Genomic DNA, 27,860 nt, shown 5'->3' with positions numbered 1-27,860 from the left:
CCCCTCTCTCTCTCTCTCTCTCTCTCTCTCTGCGCTCTCTCCGTTTATTCTCCATCTCCGTGCACCCTGCATTCTGCACTCTGCACGACAGAGGCTGCAGTGGCGTCTGGGGCGCAGCACCGGCCGAAAACCAGTTTTTGTCCGCACGGCCGGGCCGGGTGGTGGAGCGGGCAGCGCTGGCTGACTGACAGTGGGACGGAACGACGGCCGGCGACGCCACGCCACCGTCCGCTGCGGCTCTGTGACTCTGTGTGTGATATCCCGGTCAGAGTGTGAGACGGTGACCGGTCAGGGCGGGGTCGGAACGTCACGTGACCCTCCCGGTGACCGGAGTGTTCGCCGCTGAGCGGAGGAGTTCGGAGGAGTTCGGAGGAGTTTGGAGGAGACACATACGGCTGGAGCTTGGAAGGTAGGTGTTTGACGTCACCACGGCACTCAGCGGGGTCAGGGAGTGGTCAGTGGGTGGTCTACAAAAGTGGAGCTGGAGTGTGGGATTGATCCATCAGTGAGTGGTGTACAATAGTTCAATCGCAACGGGAACGGTCAGTGGTCCCTGCTGGTGAGCGGGGCAGCTATATCGGGGAGTGGCCATTGGTCTTTCTCGGTCAAATATTGATCTGATTTAAACCGAAAATGGCAATTGATCAGTGGTCACTGGTCCCACCCGAATCGAGAAATTGTCATTGGTCAACGATCAATGGTCAGTGATTTGTAACTATTGGTCATTGGTCAGCTGCCAGTGGTCAGCGGTCAGTTGTCAGTGATCAATGACCAGTGGTCAGTGTCAGTGGTTAGTGTCCAGTGATCATTCGTCATTGGTCAGAAGTCAGCGTCCAATGACCTGCGTCTCGTGGTCAGTTGTCTGTGATCCATGGCCATTGATCAGTGCTCACTGATCGAAGGTCATTGGTCATTGGTCAGTGGTTATAAGTCAAAAATCAGCGACTTTGAATTTTGATCAATGGGCAGCGGTAAATGATCAATGGTCAGTGGTCAGTGATCAATGGTTACTAGTCGGTGATCAGTGGGCTCATTGATCAAATGTCAGTGATCACTCGGTCTGACCTTGGCGAGACCACATATCTCCCTCAGGGACCGCGATGCCGGGTTGTTGTGATTTGTGACCGACTTAAAGGGACCCTCCCACCTTAACATTAGTTTTGAGTTGAGATAGCCAAGTTTGCGGCCAGGCTCAGAAACCACCATTTATCCTGGTCGCAACCCCCGCAGCTTTATGGTGTTCAAGAAATTTCTTCCCTTTACTTGCAGGGTGGGACCAGCGTGGTCCCTATCTCTTAACCATTACGGGAATCTGATGACGTCATCAGGCTTTCGAACGTCCGTTAAATGTTTGACTAAAACGTTTTGTAGCACGCTGTGGTATATGCTGCTTTGCGCGCAACAAATGCCGCACTTTCAAATAAAGTCGCTAGGAACAGCGGAGATCCCAAAAAGTAAACAAAAGTAAAAGTCTAATATCTTGAAAACCGGTGAATATTTTTCGATGAAATTTGGTAGATATTCGTTTTTGCTCTTTCTGAACCGAGCGACATCACTTTCATGCCAATTCATTAACTTTTTTGAAGGTGGGAGGGTCCCTTTAAGACGTCCTTCGTTCAGAATTGTATATTTCGTTAGGTATGTTATTACAACGTCCGAGAGCGCGAAATGACGAGACTTGGTCTTGGACCTAATTTCACGAGAAATGAATGCCAACTGCCTGACACTTGACAGTGGTTCGCCTGGACGCTGCGATGTTAATTCGGCATAGAATCTGACGCCCGTGACCTGAAGGGCCCTTATCATCCGCGTTCATTTCGGTCGGCGATCCACACAACCTTATAAGGTTAGGAATAACAGAGACAACTTGAAATTAGTGTGCAGATGACGATGACGTGAGTGTGACGCCCGATACCCAATGCTCATATCATGGATTTTGTCACCTTTTCGGGCCGTCTTAGACCATTGCGGGGCGGCCGCCGGCGTAGGAGGGAGTTTGATAATGAGCAGCAATTGACTCGACCACCGACTTGGTGCGCCGTGCCCGTGACCGCCGTCGCCGAGCACGCCCCGTTTGGGCACTCCCCGGTGGAACAGGACATGCATTGCACCCATCCACTCAAACGGCTCCGTCCCCTCCCATCCATCACTATCTATGCTGCAGCGGGCGGGCAGGGCCGGCCGGCCCTCACCCCAGCCAGTCTCGAGCGCGGCCGGCCGGTGGCGCCACCTACAATGACGTCACGTGTCCCTGCCGGCCGGCGATTCAGCCCCGAGGCGCCGGCGGCGGTGTGAGACGCGCTGGCGGCTGGAACGGGTGCTAGTCTGGCCGGTCTGTGTGGGGAGACAGGCGGGGGATACAGTGCGGACAGGCTGGTGTGATCTGGTGCGGCCTCAAGGTCACCTTGGACGTGGAAGAGGCGGCGTGAACCAGGGAGTCACTACACAGGTGAATCGAGTGTCCTGTGTCTGTCCAGTGCTCACACCATCCATGCCCCAGCCCTGTCTGAACCGGAGGGTGGCTGACGGGTCCACTGGCCGGCTGGCTGGGCCGCGGCGCGTGACTCCACTGCGGGCACAGGGACCGGGCCGGGGGAGGGGCGCGGTTGGACATCCCCTATAAGCACGGCGGACGTGATCACCCGGCACGTCCGACCGCACAGGACGTGACGTCCGAGGATGCCCAGCTGTAATAGCGGATGTGACGTGACGTTATGACTCCCATGGGCCCTCTGCCGACCGTCAGTGCCACAAACTCGCTGTCATTGGTCCAGTCCTGCTCCAGTTTTCACGCGTGCCTCATTTGTCCGTGAGAGCAAATTAACCAGTGTTTATGAAATCTAACACGCTTTGTGTCGATAAGGAGACTGTTCTCGCTGTTTCGAGGAACAGCGAGCGGAAGTTGTTTGCGTCTTTGTCATGAGCAAATCGTGCAAATTGTGATGGAGGCGTCCCCGCGTCCATGGTTACTGTCCGTGCATTGGAACAATGAAAAGCTGCACTTTCCAAATCCTAAATCTGTTCGCTTCTGCTGTTGTTTTAGTTCCCTCTCATAACTGGTCGAATGTCGCTGGGTCTTTATTTATCCTCCCTCTGTTGGCTCTTCCCCTGGCTTTTTACAGTATGTGGGTACGGAACCGTCTGCGTTTGTCCTGTCCCGTGACCCGTTCATTTGCCTCGAAGTCTGTGCCCTAGTCCATCCTAAAAGTCTCGAACCGTCTCGAATTCAGGGAGATATCACACGTTTGTCACGTGTTTGTGTTCTTATACCGAACGGCGAAAATCACCCTTTTTGTTGTTTATCTCCTATGCTTTTTTCGGGCAAAATGTCTCTCATAGCCGTTTACCAGTAGGTGTGGTCGTGCAGCATTCCAACGGGTCCCGGCGCCCAGCACAGTTCTCCCAAACAGCACGCCGCTCACTGTCCGAGTCGCTGGTCTCAGCTTGTGTGTGTGGTGACCGCTGATAAGTCAGCAGATTCAGCAGGCTGACCGCGCACGACCCTGGGCCCGGGCGCCGGCACCGACCCGTACAACACTGCAGACTCAGCCCGTGCAACATGTTTGGAAGGGACGCCGGACGCGAACTGATCGTCCCGAGCCCAACTCTGATCTGTAATAACTCGTTCCGATCTTTCAATCATTAGAGGTCCGGACAGTGTTTGAACAGGGTTCGGCCTTTGGTTCTCTGACACTATGATGCAGTCTCCACCAGCCCAGCATTTTTGCTGGGCGCGGCTCCGACCCGACCCATCCAACCAGACACAGCCACCAGCCGCCAGCCGCCGGGTCGGTGATAACGGTCTACTGGCCGGGACCGAGTCGGCCGGACCGGGCTGGCGACAAGGTCACGTGGCATCAGCGGCCAGCCGGGGACGCCGGCAGCCGGCCCGTGACGCCCTGAGCCGCAGGTCACGTGACCAGGTCAGGCCTTGCGGGGGACGGGGGCGTGCCGGCGCCTGCTCCTGGCTGCAAGGGACAGGGTGCGTTCGGGGAAGGAGAGGAAATGGAGGAATGGCGAGGGCTACTGCAGGCTTGGATGCAAGCGAGACGGAGCGATTTGCGTTGGCAACAAGGCTTTGTTTATACTTACGGTGGTGCCATATTTCCTCAGCCACTTTAACATATTCGGCAATCTTTTATAACAACTAAAAAGTAGACGGTAGGCGGGAGCACATATCCAATTCACGCCAAAGGTTGATTCTCGCATGATTGGAGTAAACGGTGGCTATAGGTAGCGAAACAATTAAATTCATCTCGGTTATTTTCCTACACTATCGTACCTGCAGAACTCGGCTCTGTTTTTCGTTCACACACAACTACTACAGGGTCTTTCATAATGAATGTTACTTTTGAAAGAGCTATTTCTCAGGACATATATGTTCCTCATGTAATATGTGCCATCACATGAAACAGAAACAGATTAGCGTTTTTGCACACACAACTTTCATTTTAATGCTCCTCAGGAATTTTCCACTGACTGAGGAATTTTCCACCGCGCCCTGCTGGGGGGGGGGGGGGGGGTGTTTGAACACCCCCCCTTGTGGTTTTTCGCGCGCCGCCGTTTTTGGTACACCTTATCATACATCAATTCTACACATGTTGTGAAAATTTCAGACCAAGGTCATTCAAGGTCAGGTCACCAGGTCACTTGAAGTGACCTCACCTCATAAAAAGTTTCAATGTCTGTCATAGCTACACCGAGTGACCGATCGCTTTGAAACTTTCAGCGAATGCTAAGAGCAATAACATGTACAAAATGTATATCTCAGAATTTTGATGTCGATGACCTGAGGTCAGGTCAATTTTGCGACCTCCCCATTATAAGTCAACGGGAGAAAATTGAAATGCGCCGCTTTTGGACGAAAGACATTATAAACACTCCCAAACACCGAATTACAAGTGTTTTAGACACATCGAACATGAAAATGGTGTCCGTGACCCTTGTTTATGCCCTGAGGTCATCTTAGGTCACGAATGGTATCTAACAGTTTTTCGCAAATAACTTTTGATAGAGGCATGCTAGAGCGATGAAAACGCCTTAGATGTGTTCAGCTCGACGACACGGATCGACTGATATGCAACATGACCCTTTCCGGTCAGGTCATGACCTTGACCTGAGGTCAAATTTTCAAGTTGACCTTTCAAGGTCAAATTATAGTTCATTCGATGCGTCTTGACGAGAGGAACACGATGCCGGTAAAAGTAAGCTCGTACAAGGCTTGGGTCAAAAGTTATTGCAGAAAAACTGTTTCCGAAAAAATCGGCTATTTTTGCAGTTTTTGCCCCCTGCAGGCAAAACCGTTGACGTTAGGTCAAATCTGAGAGAATTACTCAGAAAGGGCGTTAATAGGGCTATCGAATGCGCTTTTCCGCGGCGCTGTAGCTCTATTGGTTCCCGAGTTATGCGTTGGCTTCTTGGAAATTTTCGACATTCGACCTGGAAATCGGCGAAATTTTGCCTTCAATGACCTCTGGTGACCTGACCTTTGACCTGACCAAAAAATTGACCGAAGTGATTTCGTCATTATTTTTGACGCTCTTTCGAACGCCGCCGTCCGCGTATCGCTACGTGGCCCAGGAGCCGAGTTACAAGGGGGGGGGGTGTTCAAACACCCCCCCCCCCCCCAGCAGGGCGTGGAAATCCAGGACCCCCAGCCGGGCGCGGGTTAATTAAGGCACACGTTTCGGCCCTCTGACGAAGGTGTCGCACCCCGCGCCCCACAACGTCTGGGTCCAGGCTTCCAGCAAACCTCTCCACTATGGTTCGCAGTGGATGGCTGCAGGAGGGTTTTTTTTTCTCAGATCTGCCAATGCGACTCCCCAAAACCAGTAGTCCAGCGGGGAGAGAGGTCAGTACTCCGTGCGGCCATGGTCGCTCCGCGCTCGGTGAGGCGGCTGATAACGCGCTCTTCGAAATTTTCGATCAGCCACTGGCGCAACGGCTGCCGTGGTGTGCACTGTGGCACCATCCTGCTGGAACCATAGGCCGTCTCTTTGAACCTTGTCCCTGACCTGAGGCAGAAGCATTCCTTGAGCAGCCTGAGGTAGGCCACCCCGTTCAGTGTTGACCCAGGGGAGAGCCAATGGATGAAGACTTGTCCGTCGACCGTAATCCGTAATGCGTTTTGGTGGTGTCGACATAGGTACTCTGCTTTTGCGTGAAGGAAAATTGGCGGTGTGAATTTTTTTATTTTTTGGATCAAAACCCTAATCAATTTGCAACAATACGCATATAAAATTCACGCGGAAGTGATAAATTAAAGGGACACTCCCACCTTAACATTAGTTTTGAGTTGAGGTAGCCAAATTGGTGGTCATGGCCTGCAAATACCGGTTTGGGCACTCACAACATCGAAAAATGCTTTAATTCGAAGATATGGAATTTCAAACTTGCAGTTTTCGGATTCTAAGGGGCTAATGCATTGGAATGCCCCCTTAGAATTTGTGACGTCAGCGGAGATCTAACGATTTTTAAATCTTAGACTAAAACCATCGTTAACACGTGGTGGTATACGCTGCTTTGCGCGCAACGTCTGCCGCACTTTAAGGCTGCCAAATTATTGCTTCCAAATAAAGTCGCTAGTAACAGGGGAGATCCCAAAAAGTAAACAAAAGTAAAAGCCTAATATCTTGAAAACCAGTGAATATTTTTCGGTGAAATTTGTTAGATATTCGTTTTCGCTCTTTCTGAACCAAGGGACATCACTTTCATGCCAATTCATTAACTTTTTTGAAGGTGGGAGGGTCCCTTTAAGAGCTCCTAACTAAATGTTCAAAAGTAACATTCATTATGAAAGACCCTAGGTGCCTTTGTGCCACTGTTTTCACTTCGTATTTACCTTTTGTTCAGCCGATCGCGCGTTCCACATGATTGTGAGAACTGTGAAGTGCCAGACACTTCACAAACGGCCAGCAAGGTCAGGCGACCCCGAGCCCAGCTTTGCATGCTTTACGGGTATAAAATGTGTGTTATAAACCGCCGGAGTGCACAAACTACCGCACCTTTTTCCACACGAGCTTTTCAAGGTGCTGACCCGTAGAAGGATTATGCAAACGGACACATTGCATGATCAGACAGACTACATTGCAATATTGTGAGAGCGATGAGCATGTTTATGTAGGCGAACTCATGGCCCCATCCGTCTGTCACGATATGCTGTAGATACAAAGCCGATCGTCAGATTAGCTATTATGTGAATGCCCTGACGCTCAACGTTACATTGCGTTCACTTTTCGGTGTGCAATGGCATATGCTGGCGGCGAGAGTGAACAGTCCTCTTTTGGACTCGGGGATAACTGGCTCTCAGGAGACGCCCGCCATCGGCTGGTGTTAGCGGCGAGTGGCTCTGCTCGGCTCTGCTAGCTCTAAACTCATGTGCTTTGTTTTGTGCCCGTGTGGCTCTCTGTTGGTGCTAAGCTCCTGTCTGATCCCCGCTGCTGCCCGGCTCTCTGTGAACTGTGGCAGCGGGTCGGGCATCGCTCTCAGCTCGGCCGGCCGCGCTGCTGGATTTCTGCACCCGGCCGCAGTCCCGCCGCGCCCCAGGGTCGGTCGGTGCTGCCCGGCTCCTCATACCAATGCGGTCCGATTTAGCCGTGGGGTCGGCCCGCTCCGTCGAGATGGTATCTGGGCTTCTGGTGCGGGTCGCCCGGCCCCGCTCTCACCCTATACTGGCGGCGGTCGGGCGGTCGGTCGGCCGGTCGGTCGGTCGGTCGGTCGGTCGGGCGGGCGGTCGGGCGGTCGGTGACTGTCGGTCGGGCGGTCGGTGACTGTCGGTCGGTCGGTCGGGCGGTCGGCCGGTCGGTCGGTCGGTCGGTGACGGTCGGCGGCGGTCGGGCGGTCGGTCGGTCAGTTGGTCGGGCAGGCCCGCTGCTCACCAGTGGGAGGTCGCTCTGGCCCGGCCCGAACCGTCCGCCGGCTGTCATCGCCCGCTGGACCGACTGGAGGGGGCGTTACGCCACTGGGGTGCAGGGGGCGATGGGCAGGGACAGCTCACACTCAGCCCAGACTTGGGCTCAGTGCAGTCCCACAGGCTGCGCGAGCAGTTGGTAGGTCTTGTCATCATGTCACTCGGCCGTCCAGTTGGTCAGTTTTCTGATCCCTCAGCGCTCCCATTAGTAATTAAGTCGATCTGCCAGGTCCTTCTCCGTCGCGCCACCAGCTCCCTCAGCTATGTTGATAGCTGATAGTTGATAGCTCAATATTCTCTCAGCTCTCCGCCTTCAGTCTGATCTCAACTCCCCTGTCCGGTCGGTCGGTTCCTCCCCCGGGTTCGCCCCTTCTCCCTGTCGTCAGGGTTCGGTGTTCCTCCTTGTGGTCAACGTTCTGCGGTCACCCCCTCTGTCGCGGTTCTGGGGAGCCTGCCTCCCGTCTCTGACCGAGCCTGGCTCCCGTCTCGAACCGAGTCGTGATGACGCAACTGTGGGCCGAGCGTGCCCGCCTGCCACTGCACCACTGCACGGTTCGCCGCCGTTCCGATCACGACATCAGTGTACTTATTTACCCTAAAGCCCTGCACGGCAGCGCACGGATAGGCGGATGAACGGACGGAAAGACGGACTGGCGAGTGGCGGTTGGACGAGGAAAATAGACGGACGGACGAATAGACGAGGAATGGACGAGCTGACGAGTGGACGAGAGACAGACGCATTGGCGAAGGGGCGAGGCTATGAATAGACGGACTGGCGATTGGACGGATAAAATGACGTACTAACGGACGGATGGAAAAACGACCAGCTGGAATGTCGTGGCAGCGTACAGAGAATATACAGGCAGGCAGCGGGGCAGAAGAACGAGCAGGCTCACCCCTGACGGACGAATGAATGAATGGACGCAGGACGGACGGACGGACCGACGGACGGGCAGCCTGAAGGACAGACAGTTGAACGGACGGACGGACTGGCCAACAAGCGGACTGACGGAAGGAAGTGGCGCTGAAAAATTGTCTCGGCCCGGTGTGGCAACTGCAAACAATGGATTTCGGACTCGGTCGTGAGACGTGCCTCGTATGTTAACTTCCAGTAAACCAGCTACAGAGTAAACAGTAGGAACAGTGTGGAGAGAGAGAGAGAGAGAGAGAGAGAGAGAGAGAGAGAGAGAGAGAGAGGGAGGGAGGAAGGGAGGGAGAGAGAGAGAGAGAGAGAGAGAGAGGGAGGGAGGGAGGGAGGGAGAGAGAGAGAGAGAGAGAGAGAGAGAGAGAGAGAGAGAGAGAGAGAGAGAGAGGGAGGGAGAGGGAGGGAGAGAGAGAGAGAGAGAGAGAGAGAGAGAGAGAGAGAGAGAGAGAGAGAGAGAGAGAGAGAGAGAGATAGAGAGAGAGAGAGAGAGAGAGAGAGAGAGAGAGAGAGAGAGAGAGAGAGAGAGAGAGAGAGAGAGAGAGAGAGAGAGAGAGAGAGAGAGAGAGAGAGAGAGAGAGAGAGAGAGAGAGAGAGAGAGAGAGAGAGAGAGAGAGAGAGAGAGAGAGAGAGAGAGAGAGAGAGAGAGAGAGAGAGAGAGAGAGAGAGAGAGAGAGAGAGAGAGAGAGAGAGAGAGAGAGAGAGAGAGAACATCCCGGCGATGCTGCACGCGGCCCTTTGTTTATGTGCCCACACTGTCCTGTCAATCACCAGACTGGTGCTGTAATCTGTCACCCGAGCACCCCGCGTGCGGAATGACTCAGTCTCATCAGCTGGGAATGCCGTATATGTGGGGTCTGGTGACCGTACAGCTGGCCGTATCTGGGTCTGGTGACCGTATAGCTGGCCGTATCTGGGTCTGGTGACCGTACAGCTGGCCGTATCTGGGGTCTGGTGACCGTATAGCTGGCCGTATCTGGGGTCTGGTGACCGTACAGCTGGCCGTATCTGGGGTCTGGTGACCGTATAGCTGCGCTTATGCTCCATACCTGTAGATCTGGCAAAAGACACATTGGACGCTTGTCGGTCATTGCAGTCGGTCTCTGACTCTACATACCTATACCTGAAGATCCCATAGATGCACCATGAGACGAAGCTTGGCATCATGATTGAGTGATTGATGGTGCGGGGGTGAGGGTAGTTCTTCACTGAAATATCCAGCTTTGGCGATTCCAGCATTTGGGCTGAGGCCGAAGCACTTGTAGCCAGAGTATATAGACTTGTAGCACCCATGGCCGAGAGCGTTGGTTTCCCACCCGATTTCTCCCCGGTTGGGCGCGGCGGTCCGGCGGGCGGTGGGTACTGGGTATGTGCTGTTTATCGGTTTGCTGAGCGCTCCTCCGGCTCACGCCCGGTCATAACTCGGGTGAGCCTGCCGGCGCGAGGGCGCCGACAAACCGGTTCACTAACATCGGCTCTGCACAGTCTGCAGACGGCGATTAAAGCGTGGTATGTAAATATCCCCCGCCGCCGGCTTTGTTTGGCCCGCCATGCTGGTGAGCTATCCATGAGCGATGTTTTCCTTCTCGGAAAGCTGGTTTATCGCATTCATCGTGTGATTTGGTGTTCTCACTGACTGACCAGCACTTTTGACGCGTTGTTTTGCAGGGCACCCAGTCACTCCATCTTTTAGCTTTTCCTTGAATATGCATTCCGATCTTGTTAGGGTCTGTGTTCAGCCGACTCTCTCAAAGTGAAGCTTTCTTTCCGTCTAGTGATGAGATCGTTGAACTGTTTCCTCATGCATCTTATCCCACCGTACCATACCCGTTTATTGCCGGCGAAATCTGCCGGTTCTTTCGCTGGTTCCCTTCTGACGCCCCCCCCCCCCCCCTCCTACTGAGTCCCGTTTGTGACCTCCCTCCCCTGGCTCCTCTCTGGCTTCCCGTCTGACGCCCCTCTGCTCTCTCGCGGCAGGTGCCGGCGCCATGTCGGAGTCGGCCCAGTACGAGCTGGTGGAGGGCGCCGTGTTCCAGATGTCCGACGGCACCTCTGTCACGGTGCGGGACGGCCAGCTCGAGCTGTCGGACGGCAGTCGGCTGCCCACACCCGCTGCCGGAGAGGCCATCACCGTGGAGCGCACCGTCACACGTCCCGACGGCGGCACCACGCGCATCAAGCACACCATCCGACTGAGCGAGCCGGAGCCACCCATCGCCGAGACGCCGGCCAGACCCTTCGCCGGCGCCGGGCCCGGGCCCGACGAGCAGGACACGCCGAACGGCCAGCCGGAGGGCGAGACGGTGCCGGCGCCGGAGACGGCGGCGGTGGCCGAGACGGCGCCAGTCGCTCAGTCCAAGACCTCTGAGACGGACAGCGCCCCCGCCGCCCCGCAGCAGACGGAGGCGGCGAGCGCAGAGCCGACACCGGCTCAGGAGGCGGAGAAGGCGCCCGTGCCCGTGACGCCCGTAGAGAACACGCTGATGGGGGTGAACTGCGGCCGGCGCAGCCTGCGCGAGATGCTCTGGGGCTCGATCCCGGAGAGCGGCTTCGGGGAGGACGAGGATGAGCCCAAGGCGCCGCCCAAGGGGCTGCTGAACAAGTCGTACTCGATCAAAGAAGAGGACGAGTCGGAACACGAGGATGACGAGGTTGCCCACGAGGAGCCGCTGGAGTCGAGCGAAAACGCAGACGCAAGCTTCGAGTTTGTGGAAGATAAGACGAAGGACAGCGAGGCAGAGAAGCAACCAGAATCTTCCAAAGAGTCGCCTAAAGATGATGGCACAGCTGATGAGAAGCCAAAGAATGAGAATGCTTCGGAGAAAGATGAGGATAAGAAAGAGCCAGAGACCTCGCAGGATTCTACTGCTGGTGACACTCCGGAGAAAATCCAGAGTGACCAAGTCCAGGAGTCTGCAGCCGGGAAATCGGACGAGCCCAGCTCTGCAGACGTCTCTGAGGCCAAGGAGCCGGAGTCTGAATCCGATCCGCCGACCGCGGAGAAGCTGGCCGAGCAGGCAGCCGCCCTCATGGCCACCACGGTCTCGCTGGACGAGGCGCCGGCGCCGGCCGAGCCGCACCACGAGAAACGCCACCTGACCCGCCAGCACGAGCTGCCCTCCTCGGGAAACCCGGCCACTGAGGATGGTGACGAAGTGGTGGTCCGTGTTGGTGTGCCTGTCGTGGACGCGGCGCCGGCCGGAGACTGCACCGGGAAGAGCAACTCACCGGCCGGAGACGCCGGTGAGAAGAGCGCCGCGCCCGCTGGGGACTCCAGTGAGAAGAGCGCCACGCCGGCCGCCGCGACGCGCCCTGACGAGGTCACCAGCGACCTGCATCTCAAGCTCACACCGATCCTGCGCAGCCTCGAGACGGACGAGCCCAAGGGTGCTGGGCCGGACGGAGACGGCGAGCGGCCCGCCAAGCCGGCGCCCGGCGAGGACCGCAAGGGCACCGTGCCACCCAACACGCCGGCGGTCGCAGAGGAGCGCGAGGGCCTTCCCGGCGCCGACGAGGCCGAGATCGGCCAGGAGCCCGTGTCCGTGCCCAAGGTGGTCAGCTACTACGAGAGCATCAGTCCTCGGGCATCGCCGGCGCCGACGCGACCGCGCGACGCGGCCACCTCGACCGTGCCCAAGGTGATAAAGTTCGCCGAGCCGAGCGAGCCTGAGAAGGTGTACCTGGACGGTCAGGAACCGGAGGACGCTGAGGACTCAGCCACCCCACACTCCGGGAACACAGAAGAGACGATCAGCCCGCGCTCCGAGAACACAGAGGAGACGGTCAGCCCGCGCTCTGAGAACACAGAGGAGACGGTCAGTCCTCGCTCCGAGGCTAGAGAGGAGACAGCGACCCCGCGCCCCGCCGAGGAGCCGTCAGCGCGCGTGGAGCTGGCGCCGGAGCCGGCGGCGCAGCAGCCGCCGCAGGTCCTGGTCGCGGTGCGCGGCACACCGGACGACCTGGACCCGCTGTCCGCGCTGGCCGCCGAGCGGTCCGTCCCGCCCGAGGAGCCGGCCACGCCCAGCACCACGCCGGAGAAGGAGACCGAGCCGGAGCCGGCGCCGGAGGGCGGGCAGACCGGCGGCGAGCAGCCCAAACCGGACCCGCCCGTCTACCGGCCCGAACTGTTCGAGCCGGAGCCCAAGCGGCCGCTGATCATCACCTCGGAGCGCGTGGACGAGGACGCGCCGCCCTACGAGCCGGGCGTGCACGACGCGCGCACGCTGCCGCTCGGCCGGAAGACGGCCGTGGTGACGGAGCAGCCGCCGCCGTTCGGAGAGGACGACCGGTCCGACCCGCGCGACCCGTTCCTGCCCGATCAGCCGCGGCCCGGCGCCACCATCAAGGATGACGGCTGGCTCAGCACGTGCTTCGACCTGTGCTGCTGCTGCTGGGCACCCTGAGCGCCGCGCCGGCGGCGGGCAGCCCGGTGATGTGTAGATGTGAGCTCGGTGGGCGCACCGAGATTAGGACGGCGCGTGACGCCGCGCCCGGACCGGCGCCGGGGCTCGATCGCTGCCTCCCGGTGTTCAGTGCTCGAGTCTCTGGCTGGGGGCGGTCGGGGACCGCGGACTGTCGCCGATAGTTGACGTGCTCTACAGCGGCTGTGGCAAAAACACCGCTTTGGTGGCTTTGAACTCTGATTGGAGGTAGCGCGACAACATACGGCGGAAACAGCATGTGATACGGACTGGACGAGCGACGTGGGTGTGAACTGTGAAATTTAGCTACGCCGCGGCGTTCAGGAACCCGAGCTTCCAGGCGTGACGCCGCTGCGCCGCGCAGCGTAACCGTCGAGCGACCGCGCCGCGCCCGCTGGTTGGGGGACCACTCATCAAATGTTTTACAATATTCACAGATGCCATGACTTATTTTCGTAATACCGACCGCTTTTGACAGCTATATTCAGTAAAATATACACAAAAACAACATCGGCGGCATGTATTTCGAAGACGCGACGGCGCGGCACACGGACACTTGTATAAAAACAACAGCTCGGCGGCACCCGAGGGGAGTCACCGCCCAGCGACTCTGAACCTCTCACGTCCCGGGGCCCTCCTCTGACTCACTACTCGAGTCACTGGACGAGCCCGGGTCGTCGCGGTCGATATCCTCAGGTAGTTCCGCGCCCGGGGGCGGGGGCGGAGTGCCGGGAGGGGTGCCTCCCGCCTCCTCCCCGGCGGGTGAGCTCCCTCCCGTCCCCTCCCCGGCGGGTGAGCTCCCTCCGGCCTCCTCCCCGGGACCGCCAGTCTCTGTCTCTGCCTGTGCCTCCCCGGCCCCCGTCTCCGTCCCCGGCGCGTCGCTATCCTCCTGCTGTTTGCGCCACAGTTTGGCCATCTGCAGGAGTTTGAGGTTGGGCCGCGCCGCCTCGTCTTCCGGGAAGATGTAGTCGAAATACTCCTCCCAGCCCGTCTCCTCCTGGCGAATGGGGATGGGTTGGTCACTGGTCAGTAATAGTTAGGGTATTTAGGGTGGCAAAATGAAACTGACAGGGACAAAGGTAGCTAAAGCTTTTTCCACTCAAGCTCCTGTTGACAACTACACATCGGTAAGTCGTGAGGTTTTCAAGGTTTGATACTGACTATTCGATTAACACAGGATTCGTCATAGTACCTATCAGCCTATGCCTAGGGCTCGCCGCATATTGTCGAGATTGTGTTTCTGAGTTACACAGCATTCCTCCCTTGTAGGGACAGACACAGGTCAACACGAATTCGAGGAACCTGGCCGGAGCAATATACAATTTCGCCCGAAAATGTTCACGATGAGGCGTAACTGGCCTGGGCGAAACTCATGTCCGAAAACCTTGCGGGGCGGAGAATCACACAGGAATTACAAGAACGTGATTAGAGAACAGTCTGTCCCAAAGGCTTCACCGATGTGATCGCGTTATTTGCCGTGTTGAGCATTTCCTTGGAATAACTCCCACAAACATTCTCTTTAACTGGCACCAGTGGGTAAGTCTAAAGCCAATCTAAAGCCAGTGGTGGGGACAGGTTGCACCACTGCTCTATCCCCCGCATCACAGTAGTCGGAGCACCACGGACCCCTTCCCCTCCCCGACAGGGGCACGCCAGCCGTGTGGAAAGGACGGCTCTGCATTCGGGAGCTCAGAGCCCACAATGGATGGCGTCACCGGCACAAAGGCAAACCGGTGAGTGTCGTCAGACACACACCCTTGTTCACTCCACGGAAAACTGGTCATGACTCGGCACTGCCCCTCCCCTCGGGCAGGGTAGTTAACAGTCTGCACCCACTACTTTCCTCAGCGACGCACCCTGGTTATCAAAACTACAGTGAGGAAGCCAGGGGGCACTTCGGGAGTGTCCTACAGCGTAAACACACTGTAACTCTGCACTATAACTATATGGCTGGTGATGGCCGGCCGTTACACCGTTCCGTGCTTCTATCCTCAGGATACAGAAATCCTTCTCCTCCACGCCGCAACCCCCTCCGGGCTGGACAGGCAACTTTATCTCATGCGGGCTGCTCCCTTGGAGCGGCACCGCTGCTCCCGAGGGAGCGCACCCCGTAGCCGGGTGCAGTGAGTGCCTTGGGGCTGGGTGGCCTGTCCTCTGGACGGGCTCAGCCCCGGCGACTCACTAGGGTGCCTGCCCAGACCAATGTCTCCCCCTTTATCCTATCATCCTCCCGGCTCTGAAATGGTCTTGCCAGGGCCTAACCCAAAAATTTCATTTCATGGCCGTTCAAATCAGCCGACCGGCGCGCGTATGTATGAATCGTACAGAGACACTGTAAATTATGTCTTATGATTGATGATCCGCCACATGGCGCCGGGTGAATTATTTCGGCTCGACATGGATACAATATGACACAGATGATATCACGGTGCGTGTTACATGTGACGAGCGGCGCCCTTTTAAAGTCGAGCTACCGCTCCTTTTCCGTCACGAACAGCCCACTGTTTATTATAATAGGCGTCGACACACACAAAACAGAATACACAATTGGACAAAAAAGGATACATGATCCAATAGAATACACGTATGTGCCAACGGATACCCATTACACAACCAAGCAGAATACACATTTGGACAAAAAGGACGGCCCAGAAAACATGGCCGGTAACATAAGCTCTGGCTCGCCCGGTGTAAACGCCCTCCCCAAGGTCTGTCCGAACTTACCCCGTCATCTGTGACGATCTTCCTCCTGCGCTTGACTCTCTTCGGCATCATCTTCTGCACCTGAAGCAGCGTCTCTTCGGAGCCGTGCTCCTCCTCAAAGTTCTTCCAGGCCTGCACGAGCGGGGGCACGTGTCACGCGCCACGAGCAGTGGAAAAACGTTACAGCTGCACACTGAAGAACTGGGACGTGGTATAAACAAAACCGAGAGCTGTCCGTGCGTGCAAAAGGGTGAAAGGCAGCAGAGCACACAAAGAGGCCGTTGAACCATTGGATTGGGTGCAATTTCCCTGGAGGCATTATCAGTCTAGTGTGCCAGAACAGAGAAAGAAATGATTGAAAAATGCTCAGAGTGGAATGGAGAAAGGCCAGGTGGAGTGGAGAAAGTGGAGAAAGCCAACTGTTTTGGGGACAGGCGAACAAGTTTCAGAACCACGCCGCGGCATTCAGTATTGTATCATGTTTAGCCACATTATGCATAAATGCATACCAAGCGGGTAGGCTCAGGATTATGAGCACTGTGCTGCAGTGTGCTTATACGTCACCTCGTGAGTGCTAAAACGTCGCCGCACTTGAATATGAATCCTTCGCCATTGCACAACTGGGGAGCCATTTGGTGTAAAACACGTAACTTTCTCTACACATGTTTTCACAAAGTCTACATCTGCGGACGATACCATTGGGGGTTTCCACGAGCACACCCAGAGTGTGTGGCCTACCTCTAGCAGCATGAGTCTCTCCTCCTTCTCCTCGGACTGACGGAGCGCGCCGCTGGCCCGCTGGTACACGGCCCGGGCCTGAGCGGCGCCGCCGTCCGCCGCCAGGCGCAGCTCGAACTGCGCGAACGACATCCAAACCTGTTGGCGAGTGGCGTCAGAGGTCAGATACGGTACACATAGCGGACCTCGCGGTCAGATACAGTACACAGCGGCAACCGCGGTCAGATAAGACACACAGTGGCACTCAGACGCAGCTCGAACTGCGCAAACGACATCCATACCTGTGGGTGGCGCAGAGGTCAGATATAGGGATACAGCGGCGCCCGCGTTCAGATATGGGGGGATATTACAGCGGCGTCAGCGGTCAGATACGAAAAGATACGAGAAACTATAGTAATCAGATAGAAAGATAAAAGAAACTCGTACATCGGCACCCGTGGTCAGATATGGGGGGATACAGCGGCGCCCGCGGTCAGGTCACTGACGTTCCACGCAAGTACTGTTCACCCTAGCCGCTTCCCGGGTGGCCAGCCGATCTCAATTTATTCCCCCTCCCCTGGCTCCCGTCGCTAAGGAGCCGTCCTTCCCGTCGACCGGGTCAGACTCGCTCAGTGCACAGGGGACCCGTCGGGCGGGTCGGACCCGGGACACACCTCCGATGGACCGATAGCCCTGCCGCCGGCCGACCGACCCGCGCCGCGCAAGGTCGAAGAGCAGTGTCGTGAAGAGTTGTTGCTCGAATGTCCTATGCGTAAAATCACATTAACTTGCATTACATTCAATGCACCAGGGTACTGGTGGTATAAATTTGAATACCGTTCTCAGTGACCTTCACAGTGCCCGCAGTCGGCGAAATATCAGTGAAGCGTCGGTCGCATTAATGATCAGTGAGCGGACGACGTGTCACAGCGATAGGTTCGCCCACCGGCCGGTGATGGTCACAAGTGGAGGGATATGACCCGGGTGACAGGTGGACGTGGAGGGTATACACTCACAGTCTGGCGCTGGCCCGGCGGCCATCGGCCGGGGATGGTCAAAGGTGCAGGGTACATTCCGGGGTGGGTGACGGTCAAAGGTGCAGGGTAAAGCCCGGGATGACGGTCGAAGAAGGTCCAAGTAGCGGGTGTTTCGAGTCACCTCAGTTATACGACCGCGCGATCCCGGGGAGGGTGAAACAGTGCACTCGCACAATAACACAAACATACAGAGTGAACATCGAAATGATCGAACAGAGGCCTCTTGCACCAAAATTCTCTTGCACCAATGCTTGGATTATTTTGCATCGTATAACCAGTCCAAGTCTCAAATGTAACAATTTGCGTGCAAAATTTTGCAAGCACATGTAGGATTATGTATTGGGCTATTGCAAACAAATTTACCACCGTTAGATTAGCTTATTCTGAAACCGGTTGTTCGATTTTACCTAGCTAGGTAGTTTGGTGCAAGAGGCCTCAGAGGGCCTGAAAATATTCAGACCACCCTTAAAAGGACAGACGGGAGATGGAGTGGGAGAAATGCAACCCGCAGATAGTGCAGCCTGTCAAACGATGGTCCATGTCAGACTAGAAGTTGGCAGTTGCAGCCAGTTGTGAGTGACGCTGACTGACCTGCCGCTGATCTATAATTTCGTCCCCCGCCCGGCACCCACCTTGACGTGCTGCGTGCGCTGCAGCAGCCGCTCGTACAGCTGCCGGGTGCGGTCAAACTCCTCCTGCTCCGTCTCGAAGTCGATGTAGCTCTTCCACAGGATCTCCGGCATGTCCAGTCGCGGCTGGTTGATGGCCAGCTCGTAGATGGCGCGCGCCCGCTCCGCGTCTCCCAGCAGTGTCTCCAGCTCCGCGAACTGACGGTGCATAGCATGACGGGTCAATCACTGCGACAATTTGAGAGAATAGATAATTACCTGTGCAAAGGCACACAGAGCAGACTGTACCAGGGTTAATCAATGCACTAGCACTACTCAGGGAAAGGACAGAGGCTGGGCACACGGCACACGAGATTAACCACTGCGCTCGTAGGGGAGAGGGGCAGATACAGGGGCAGATGGCAACCTGGGTCTAACAAGAATCCGCCGCTCTGCGAAAGGGATAGATATGCGGGCAGAAACCGAGAAAAGGGGAGGAATGGACGGACACGGGCAGTTGGCTGCGGTGTAAACTCTACACATGACAGCACCTTGCAGTATTTCAAGAAAATCGAGCACGAGTTATATGGTTTAGAAGGCAAGGAACGAAAGACATAATCTGGTCGGATAAGGCAAGCCTTATCCGACCAGAACGGAACGAAAGACAGACATTTAGCAGAGCGGTCATACCGACCGGGCAGAGACAGTTCGAGACAGAAACACAAACGCAAATAAAACCAGCTCCCTGCAAATGCAGACAGTCCATCCTGAGCCAGCCACGCGGTCCTTCCGTTTGTCAGTCACCACACGACGCACGCCGTACCCAGTACGGACTGCCACAAAAACTGTCCTCCGCGACGGGGTGATAAATGGGCGCAACGCGCGCCGGGGCAGAAAAACGGCGACACAGATCTGCCCGCGGTCGAGGCTGCGGCGGGCGGCGCCGGCTCCCTCCCCGCTACTCCCCTTCCCAGCTCTCCCGCTCTCCACAGCGGCCATACCTTGATCCAGGTGGTGCAGTTCTGGGGGCCAAACTCGAGGAACTTTTCGTAGAGCAGCCGGCAGCGGTCGAACTCTCGCAGCTGAATCTCCAGCTCGATGTAGCCGCGGAACAGCTTGTCCTTGGCGCAGCGGCCGATGGCGGCGCCCTGCGGCGGACAGTGGAGAAGGGTGGCAGGGGTGTTACTGCTGTGCATGGATGGATACAGCAGGTACTGAAACTGGCGTGAGGAGAGGGGAAAAGGGCAGGTCACTGAAGAGTTCCCGGCTATTCGACAAGTCATCAGGAGTCAGTCGCTGCCCTTGGAATGTCCAGTCCAATGAAATTTAAACGAGAGACGGAGAGACGTTGGATGAATATCAGATGGTGACAGTTCAATTATAGTCGACGTATTTAGGCTGTCAAATATGTTATGCTCCGTACTTGACTTACGCTTATCTTACGATATCTCCGCACGTAGTGACATGGTAGGCTAGAAACTGGCGATACCGTGAACCCTCACATTCCAATATTAGTCTCAACATCAACGATACACATTGAATGTAGCTCCCTTCTGATGACGGCGCACACAAAACGTTCACTCATCACACAGAGTCTCGAGTCTCAGCCTTCTTCAGCTCCCCTCCTACCATCCACCCCACCCCACTCCTCACCATGGCTCGTCGTGCTGCCGTCAGGTCCTTCTGGCGGATCTCGAAGTGGGCATACATCAGCCACAGTTTGGCGAACGTGAGGTGTTTGTGCGGCGTCAGCTCGAGCGCGGCGCGGTACACCTGGCGGGCGCGCTCCATATCGCGTGCCTCAAGCTCCTCGTAAACGGCGTAGTTGATCCACAGGTAGATGTAGCGCCGCCAGAAACGCTTCTCCTGCCGGCCGGGGGAGAAGAGAGCGTTAGCTGTCGTGGGAGGTGCAGGTACGGCAGATGGAGAGGGAAACTGAAGAAGGTATTAAATAGGGTAATGGGATAATGAGGAGAGGGCATGGCCACGGCAAGGCATCATAAGGGTGGAAAATCACGTCTAAAAAATACGCATCCAAATGACGGCAATGGGTGGGAAAATGTCATCAGGACATATCATAGTCACACGACTTCATTCTCGCGCTAGACTGTCAGTGTGACACCCGCGTAAGCGGAACGCGGACTGTCAGTCTCCCTTACCCGTCTAGGCAGCACCTTGGACTGTTTGTATCACCCGTGTAGCGGCACGTTCGATTGTGTCACCCGCGTTGGAGACACGTTGCGTAAGTAGTAATCGACACGCACTTTGTATCATGTGGATCGCTCTTAAATGTAAATACAATACGTTGGACCGTTTCACGTACCCGGGTTGGCGGCACGTTGGGCCGTCTATTTCACGTACCCGGGTTGGCGGTACGTTGGCGATGGCCCGCTCGTACGTCTCGCGGATGGTTTCCACGTCTCCCTCGGACTCGACCAGCCGCAGCAGGTCGAACCAGGCGTCGTAGTTGCTCGGGTTCGCCTCCAGCTCCTGAACAGACAGGGTTTTACAGGGCGAGGAGTCAGTGTAGAGTCGCGAGGTGATCAGCAACGGGAAACGATACATGAAACGGAGCGCTGTAAATCGCAGCTGGCTAATTCCTTTCCAAACGTCAGCCATCTTCGCGATTTTAAACTTATGTAGTTCAGTCATTATTTCTGATCCCTGGGTTATAAGTCATTAGGCGACAGCAGAAAACAATATTGTTTACAGTGATCGGAATCCGTGATTACATAGAGATCCGTGATTGCGTAACCTATGCATACCAATTACCAAGAAGCATTGACATTTTTAATGCACATCATTACATCAGTACACCAACTAAACCATCAGCAGCCGCGCTCGACTCACCGTTTCGTACTGGTGTTTGCGCTTGCTGACGATGACGTCTTCGATGCCCTTGCGGTCGCCGTACTTTTTCTCGTGAATGGTGTACTGCTTGTACAGCTCCTGACACTGCTCCTTGGGAATGTGGTCCAGTGCGTACTTGTAGATGACGCGAACACGATCATGCTGAAAACGCACAACGGAGCATTACAGCAATTCGTCAGCTACGCCTCAAATCAAGAAATGAATTTCACGCTTTAAATAAACAATGATAAACAATCGCTTCAAAACATCACGAAGATTTTGCAAATCAATGATTTACGCACCTCTTTCTGGTTTTCCTCGAACCTGGCGAAGGCGATGAAGAGCTCCTCGAACATGTTTTCCTCGCCGAAGAACTCGATGGATCGCTCGTAGATGCGCCGCGCGCTGGCGATATAGTTGTAACGCTCCTCGAACCTGAGAACAGAGCGGGTGGGAGTGAGGAATGGAGAAACAGGGCTTAGACGTCAACTGAAGTGCAGCCACCTTATCCAACTGAGTGATATTCAGCAATTCTGTAGAAAGCATGACAACGCTCCGCAGGCTCACGTGATCATAATGTCTCGTAGATATTACGATGGACAGGAAATGAATACCTATTCGCATGTGAACACAATACAGGGTGTCCCAAAAGTTTTGCAACATCGCTGTCGTCTGGTTTGAGACACGTTCTTTTGTATGTACTTTTGTATTCAGCAGCCGACATAATCACCGCGTCGTCGGACACACTTCTGGATGCGTGACGGCATGCTGGCGACCAAGCTACGCAGCGTGTCCGTCGAGATTTCTCTCCAGGCCTTCTTCAGGCGTCGCTCGAGCTGGCTGAGGCTTGTGGAGGGCTCCTGCTGGTTGAGGCTCTCCTTCAAAATCGCCCACAGATTTTCGATTGGGTTTAAGTCTGGCGAGTTTCCAGGCCATTCACCTTTGGCCCAAAACCCCGGTAGATGCTCGTCGCACCATTCCTGGCTTCGTTTGGCATTGTGCGCTGGCGCACCATCTTGCATAAAAATTGCCCGCGACATTGGGTCGATGAGTTTCCTCTCTGTAATGCCGCCAGTTTTGCTTGTACGCTCGACCGCTGGCAAAAGTGAGCCCTCCAGGATTTCTGTCACGTAGTACGCGGTGTTTACCGTCTGCTTTGGGGGCACCACGTGGAGCTCAGTAAGACCCTGCGCGGTCATTCCACCCCATACCATAAGCTTGGCGGGCTGTTTGACGGTTTCCACGCGTGGCACCTGATCGCCAGACCTCGCCCAGACTCGATCATTTTGCCGGTTTGGCTTCTGCTGGAGTTCGAATACAGACTCATCGGACCAGATGACATGCTTAAATTCTTCAAAACTCCATTTTTCTACTCTCTTACAAAACGCTAATCTTGCAAGTTTCTGTTTTTCGCTCAATTTTGGCTGTTTTTGCCTCTTGTATGGCCTAAATTGCTTTGTTTGCGTCATGAACCGGTGTACACTTGACTTGGACATCGGATAACCTTTTCTTATTACCCTTATCGCCAATTTCCTCACGCTCTGTCCTCTTTTCCCTGCAGCTTTGGAGCAAACGATCTTGGCGACTTTGGACATGGTACTTGGTCGGCCGGAGCGCTCCATGTCGGCCAGGGATTTACCCTCGCAATGGCGTCGCCACCATCGAAAGAGAGTAGTCCGGTTGACTCCGAACCGTTCTGCGACATCCCGCTGAGCCACGCCTGCCTCCAGTAATCCAATGGCGCGCGAGCGCACAGCTTCTCGCCGCGAGACCCGCCCGGCGACCTTCATGTCTGCGACTGACCCAGGGTCGGCCAGCGGTCGCCGCAGTCAAGGTCAGCCACGCCCCGAGGCGGCATCCGCCAATGGTCGGGGTGTGTAACAGTGCCTTCTACCCATGGCAACAGAAAGACCACCGTTATGGCATTTATATCAGCGGTAAATACGTAAACAATCCAGAAAACGGATGTTGCAAGACTTTTGGGACACCCTGTATATGTATCTAGTTACCACGACAGACAGTAGTAGATATATCTCGAGGCGATTCATGAGCCGCCGCTGTTTCCGCTTACTTAGCGAATTTGATCCAGTTTTTGACGTCCGGGTGCACCATGACGAAGCGCTCGTAGATGTGTCGCGCCCTGTCGAGCTCCTTGTAGCGCAGCTCGAACTTGACGTACGTCTGCCAGGCCTGCTCCTCGGGTTCCCACTCCATCCACCGCTCAAACACCGCCCGGCAGCCTGCAAACGGGCGTGCAGGATCACAGCAGCTTGGATTTCAAACAACTCATCCGAAGTAGTTGAAGTCTCCAGAACATATGCCAATGACAATTACACCATCAGCTTGACCACACAGCTCAGACTATTTTCACCTACAAACAGACCAGTCTCTCCGGCCTCACACCACTATATAAATTATCTCCACTCTACACAAACCACAGCCACATCCTTTCCAGCTCTCTCGTTCCGGCCGACCCCCTCGAACTCCGCTGACCTCCCTCCACCCCATACCTCTACCCCGCCCCTTGCCGCGCCGCGACACCACTGACCTGCCACGTTGCCCAGCATCTCCTCCATGTAGGTGTACTTGTACCAGAACTGGTTGGCGCGCGGCAGCACCGTCACAGCCCGGTCCCACAGGTTGCGCGCGTGGTTGATCTGCTTGTTGCGCATCTCGGTCTCGGCGTAGCGCAGCCATAGCGTGATGTTGCGGTGGTCGACATCCAGCGCTCGCTCGAACACAGAGCGCGCCCTGGTGGCACAGGGACGGGTAGGGGAGGTCAGGTCAGCGGTGGACTCCGGACAGTGGCCGACAGGCCAGGAGGCTGTCAGGGCAGAGGAGAGTCGGTCAATGTCAGAAGGGTCAGGTCAGCAGCGGCAAACAGGCTATAAAAAATTGTCGGGTAGGCAACCGTTACACGAGCCTGCAAGTTGAGGAATAATAATAAAAGGGCAAAAAGCCCGAGACCGTAAAACGGTAAGACTTTTCCCGTGTTTCGTTGCGCTCTCCCGCCGAGCCTGGGTACGTCGTGCGTGTGACCCACCTCTGAATCTCCTTCTGGCTCTCCTCCCACTGGGCGTATTTGAGCCAGTTGGCGATCAGGCCGCGGTTCTTGCGGATGTTGTCCTCGAACTGTTTCCGCTTCTTCATGCGGTACTCGGCCAGTTCCTCGGGGTCATTGATCTTCTGTTTGGGTGGCTGTCGGCGGGACACAGATCGGTCAGTCGGGCGCCACTCGGCTCCAGTACTGACCGTGCCGAGCGATATATAACCGGCCAGTTCCAGGCAGCTAGGCTTAAATGCTATCTAGACACATAGCAGCTGCAATGTCAATGAAGAAACATGTCCCTGATTCGAACTTAAAGATACTGAATGCCAACATCCTAAAAGCAATCTGGATAATAGCTTTCCTTAATCTCTCATCTTTGATGCAATATTATCGCTCATTGGCCCTGGACATCCCCTCATCTTAGATAAATCTCCGCCTCAGATCCCGTTACCACTCACCCTGGCGACGATTTCGAGCTCTCGCTCCTTAGCCTCTCTGAGCAGCTGTTCGGCGGTGATCTGAACCTCGGCCGGCGCCTTGTTCTTCACCTGTGGACGGGCGGGAGGGCACAGGTCAGACGAGAGAGAATCGACCATCGGGCACATACACGGAGCCGTGCCGTCAATAATCCAGTACAGCCCCTGATAGCAGCATTCAGCAAACATGTATACATTCGAAATAGACTGACAGAGCTGATAGCATTAACAATTAATACAATAAATCAATTATTACCCACAGTGAATAGTATCATAGAGTGCTAAAAAGTATTTAAAAACACACAGACATAACACATGAACTGTTACAATCCACACTCAGAGGAAATAAAAGCGACAATAAAATCACAACCTTTGGCATGCAGAATGATGAACCTTTCACAGGGTACAAAGATATGTATAATAGTGAAATTGAGTAAGCAGTAGCTTAACTGCCTGATTACCTTGGCCACCTTGGGCGGCTTTTGTGGTTTTCCTGGTGCTGGGCTTTCCATGGTTCTTCTGACAGAGATTCAGCTACAGATCCTGCAGAGAAAGAACAATGCCAGGTAAGCTGTCACACTCTTTTAAAATCACACTATTTAAGATTAGGTGCAGCCACACCCGGAATAAAGTGGAGCAGCATGTACAGAGTTGTAGAGAGTTATGTAGAGAGTAAATGGCGTGCAGGGTGCTGTCCATAATTTATGGCACCACATAACATCTTGCTTCATTTCATATCTCTTCATGAGCAAATATCTTCGTTCGCAATTCTTGGCTACCGCAGATCTTCGTCTACGCGAAAATAGTCGCATATCTTCCACCGTGAATCTGAGTACGCATATATTTGCTTATCTGAATCTTTGGACACATAAATCATTATCCACAGCCTTCTAATGGCTTTCTAATGGCGCTGAAAGGCCCCAGAGATCAGCTGTCATAGATCGGTCCCCACTCCCCACTAGAGGACCGCACCTTGTGGAGCTGGGTGCATTGATAAAAAATGATTTATGTGCCTATACATATAATTATTTATAATTTAGTCCGAACCTATTGATTGGAAAGATTCACAAGGACAGAGCTCCGCTAAGCGAACCTTGTTGCGTTGACCCTGCCCTCTACCCTCCGATCGCGCAATTCCGGCTCTATGGCAGAATTTGGAGCCAAACTTGCGCACATAGCTGCGCACGGCCGGTCCCCTCACTGACTTCGCCTGGCTTCGGCCTGCCACCAACCACAACCATACCTGTCAGGAGGCCCACAAACGTCAAGCGCCCGTCGCGCTTCAAACCCGGACTGTTATAACCGGGAACGCGTGCTCTCACCACGCCGGTGTCCAACGCTCTACCGACTGAGCGGTACGGGACCAGCTAGCGTATATGTAAGCATAAATCAGTTCAAGTGACTGAAGAAATAGTAAATACAAAGCAGGCAAGACATTTCTTTTGTCACACAAGTGCTCGACCACATTTTTTATCCCTGCGGCCTGCTTGGTTCCAGGTGTTGATTTGATGCCTGCCTTCCATCTTTGTATGATGGAAGGGAAGGATGGAATTTGTATTTGGAAATGTATGCGGACATGCATATCTGCTCACGTTTCTGTAACCGTTCATGTAAACCCTTAGGGGTAAACATGATTAGGGACTGGAAAAGTGTAGTCACAGGTAGAGGACAAAGCTTTTGCTGGACCCTGTATTACAAAATAAATGTCATGAATAAAAAAGAAAAGGATCAGCAAAACTGTTTTCTCATTGGCATAGCCCTCGTTATTTGTCATGCTTGCATATGCATGATAGTTAACAGAAACTCTGGAAAAAGCAGAAATCAATACCTATCAAACCTACATGATGAAATGCAGAAATGTGACAAAAAATGGGATTGTGAAGAAATGCTACAGTTTACACATGATGCTTGGACAAAAAGTGAGCAATTGCAATTGAAATTTGTGCAATAGTGAAGTCAGAGACAATGGAATAAAATCATAATAAATATAATTGATAAGCATAGGTATTAATTAAGGTCATGACTCATGCTGCAGTCTACACTATGTGTGACCATCCAGGAAAATACGTGCACATTTTGCAGATCTGTGATTGTGGGACTTCCTTGACATCGGTTTCTGAATTTTTCCAGAACTTCCGTGAGGCATAAATTATCATATGCTGACATAGGCATAAAAATAATGAGTGCAATCACCTTAAACAATGAAGTTTGCCTTAAACTCGAACTAGATCTGTTTAATATCTAAAATATCCATTTAATAAAATGTCAATAAAACATGTAAAATTCCTTATTAGTATATATTAGGTCCGAGTGGTACCATATTTCCTATCAACTGAACTTGACCTGCGCACCAATTTCCCAAAAACCCGAAAAATGCAGTTTACACTTTACAGACGTAGGATCTAGAACTAAAATCCGAGTCAAAGCCTTTTGTTGTTGTTCTGGGCTAGGGTGCGTAGCAGTAATGTAGCAATAATGTGCGTAATGTAGCAGCTTGGCTCTTGCGTCCAACTCAAAGCCTTTTCTAACTTTAACTTTTGCTTTCCAGAGAAGTACTCACTAGTCACTTATAAATCTTTACAGTTTACACTAAAGCAAATAATTTCCTGCGAATCAGTCTCAAAGTTCCAGGCATCTATCTTGAATCAATAAGCAACATTAAAGATCACAGGAACATGAATAACCATAACATATTCGGACCGGCGTGAAAATAGCTTTTGAATAGCATACGCAATAGCATACGTATGGAACAAACGATTCTGTGAACTTGAACTTATTGTGTAGTGTTCATATTACACCAAAACAATAGCTCTCGGAAAGAAACTTGCAAAATATTTTCGTTCATTCGCTACAGACCGGAAACACTAGCCAGCAAAAACACTTACCAGCATGAGCAGCTTCACCGAACAAAAGAAGCCTGCGTAGGAAATGAACTTTTTGCGCAGTAGTTGCATCTCTTTGACGCGGGTTTTTATTGTGTCACAGTGGTACATTTCATCAATAATCTTTATTGATTGATAGCTCAAAATATAAAATGATTTGTTCTATTCAAGATTACTTTACTACTCGTTCTATTAGCCAAGGAAAAGTATCAAAGGGTTTATAAAAAGAAGTACTTGTTTTTACCCTCATAAAAATTTCTTGAAATATGGCAGCACAAATATGAGA

General features: G+C 54.0%; 2 protein-coding genes across 6 annotated transcripts; one reads left to right on the top strand and one right to left on the bottom strand.

Annotated features, from left to right (window-relative positions):
• Positions 1-175: 175 nt before the first annotated feature.
• Positions 176-13,762, top strand: LOC122384393 (proteoglycan 4-like). 2 transcript variants are annotated; one of them, XM_043371770.1, is made up of 2 exons: positions 176-409; positions 10,809-13,762. In XM_043371770.1, the coding sequence occupies exon 2, from the start codon at positions 10,820-10,822 to the stop codon at positions 13,232-13,234; it is 2,415 nt and encodes an 804-aa protein (XP_043227705.1). In that variant the 5' UTR covers positions 176-409; positions 10,809-10,819; the 3' UTR covers positions 13,235-13,762. The 2 variants fall into 2 exon arrangements, with proteins under 2 accessions (XP_043227705.1, XP_043227704.1); XM_043371769.1 differs by lacking the exon at positions 176-409 and adding an exon at positions 2,200-2,449.
• Positions 13,758-27,599, bottom strand: LOC122384394 (crooked neck-like protein 1). Of its 4 annotated transcripts, none has more exons than XM_043371775.1 (15): positions 27,578-27,599; positions 25,154-25,235; positions 24,675-24,764; positions 24,211-24,365; positions 23,716-23,918; positions 23,239-23,407; positions 21,470-21,602; positions 21,168-21,329; positions 20,679-20,807; positions 19,971-20,183; positions 19,319-19,465; positions 18,342-18,536; positions 16,694-16,831; positions 15,977-16,087; positions 13,758-14,249 (listed from the first exon to the last, which is right to left on the bottom strand). In XM_043371775.1, the coding sequence occupies exons 2-15, from the start codon at positions 25,202-25,204 to the stop codon at positions 13,872-13,874; spliced, it is 2,274 nt and encodes a 757-aa protein (XP_043227710.1). In that variant the 5' UTR covers positions 25,205-25,235; positions 27,578-27,599; the 3' UTR covers positions 13,758-13,871. The 4 variants fall into 4 exon arrangements, with proteins under 4 accessions (XP_043227710.1, XP_043227707.1, XP_043227709.1 ...); XM_043371772.1 differs by lacking the exon at positions 27,578-27,599 and adding an exon at positions 27,393-27,429; XM_043371774.1 differs by lacking the exon at positions 27,578-27,599 and adding an exon at positions 27,260-27,416.
• Positions 27,600-27,860: the final 261 nt, after the last annotated feature.

Source organism: Amphibalanus amphitrite, unplaced genomic scaffold, assembly GCF_019059575.1.
Source record: "Amphibalanus amphitrite isolate SeventyFive unplaced genomic scaffold, NRLGWU_Aamphi_draft 000188F_arrow, whole genome shotgun sequence".
Lineage (NCBI taxonomy): Eukaryota > Metazoa > Arthropoda > Thecostraca > Balanomorpha > Balanidae > Amphibalanus > Amphibalanus amphitrite.
This window is presented reverse-complemented; position numbering and strand designations above follow the sequence as displayed.

Coding starts and splice junctions, on each gene's coding strand:
- LOC122384393 (XM_043371770.1), top strand. CDS start 10,820: ATGTCGGAGTCGGCCCAGTACGAGCTGGTGGAGGGCGCCGTGTTCCAG.
- LOC122384394 (XM_043371775.1), bottom strand. CDS start 25,204: ATGGAAAGCCCAGCACCAGGAAAACCACAAAAGCCGCCCAAGGTGGCC. Junction 21,330..21,469: donor TCGAGGAAAACCAGAAAGAG/GTGCGTAAATCA, acceptor GTGCGTTTTCAG/CATGATCGTGTTCGCGTCAT. Junction 14,250..15,976: donor AGATCGTCACAGATGACGGG/GTAAGTTCGGAC, acceptor CCCATTCGCCAG/GAGGAGACGGGCTGGGAGGA.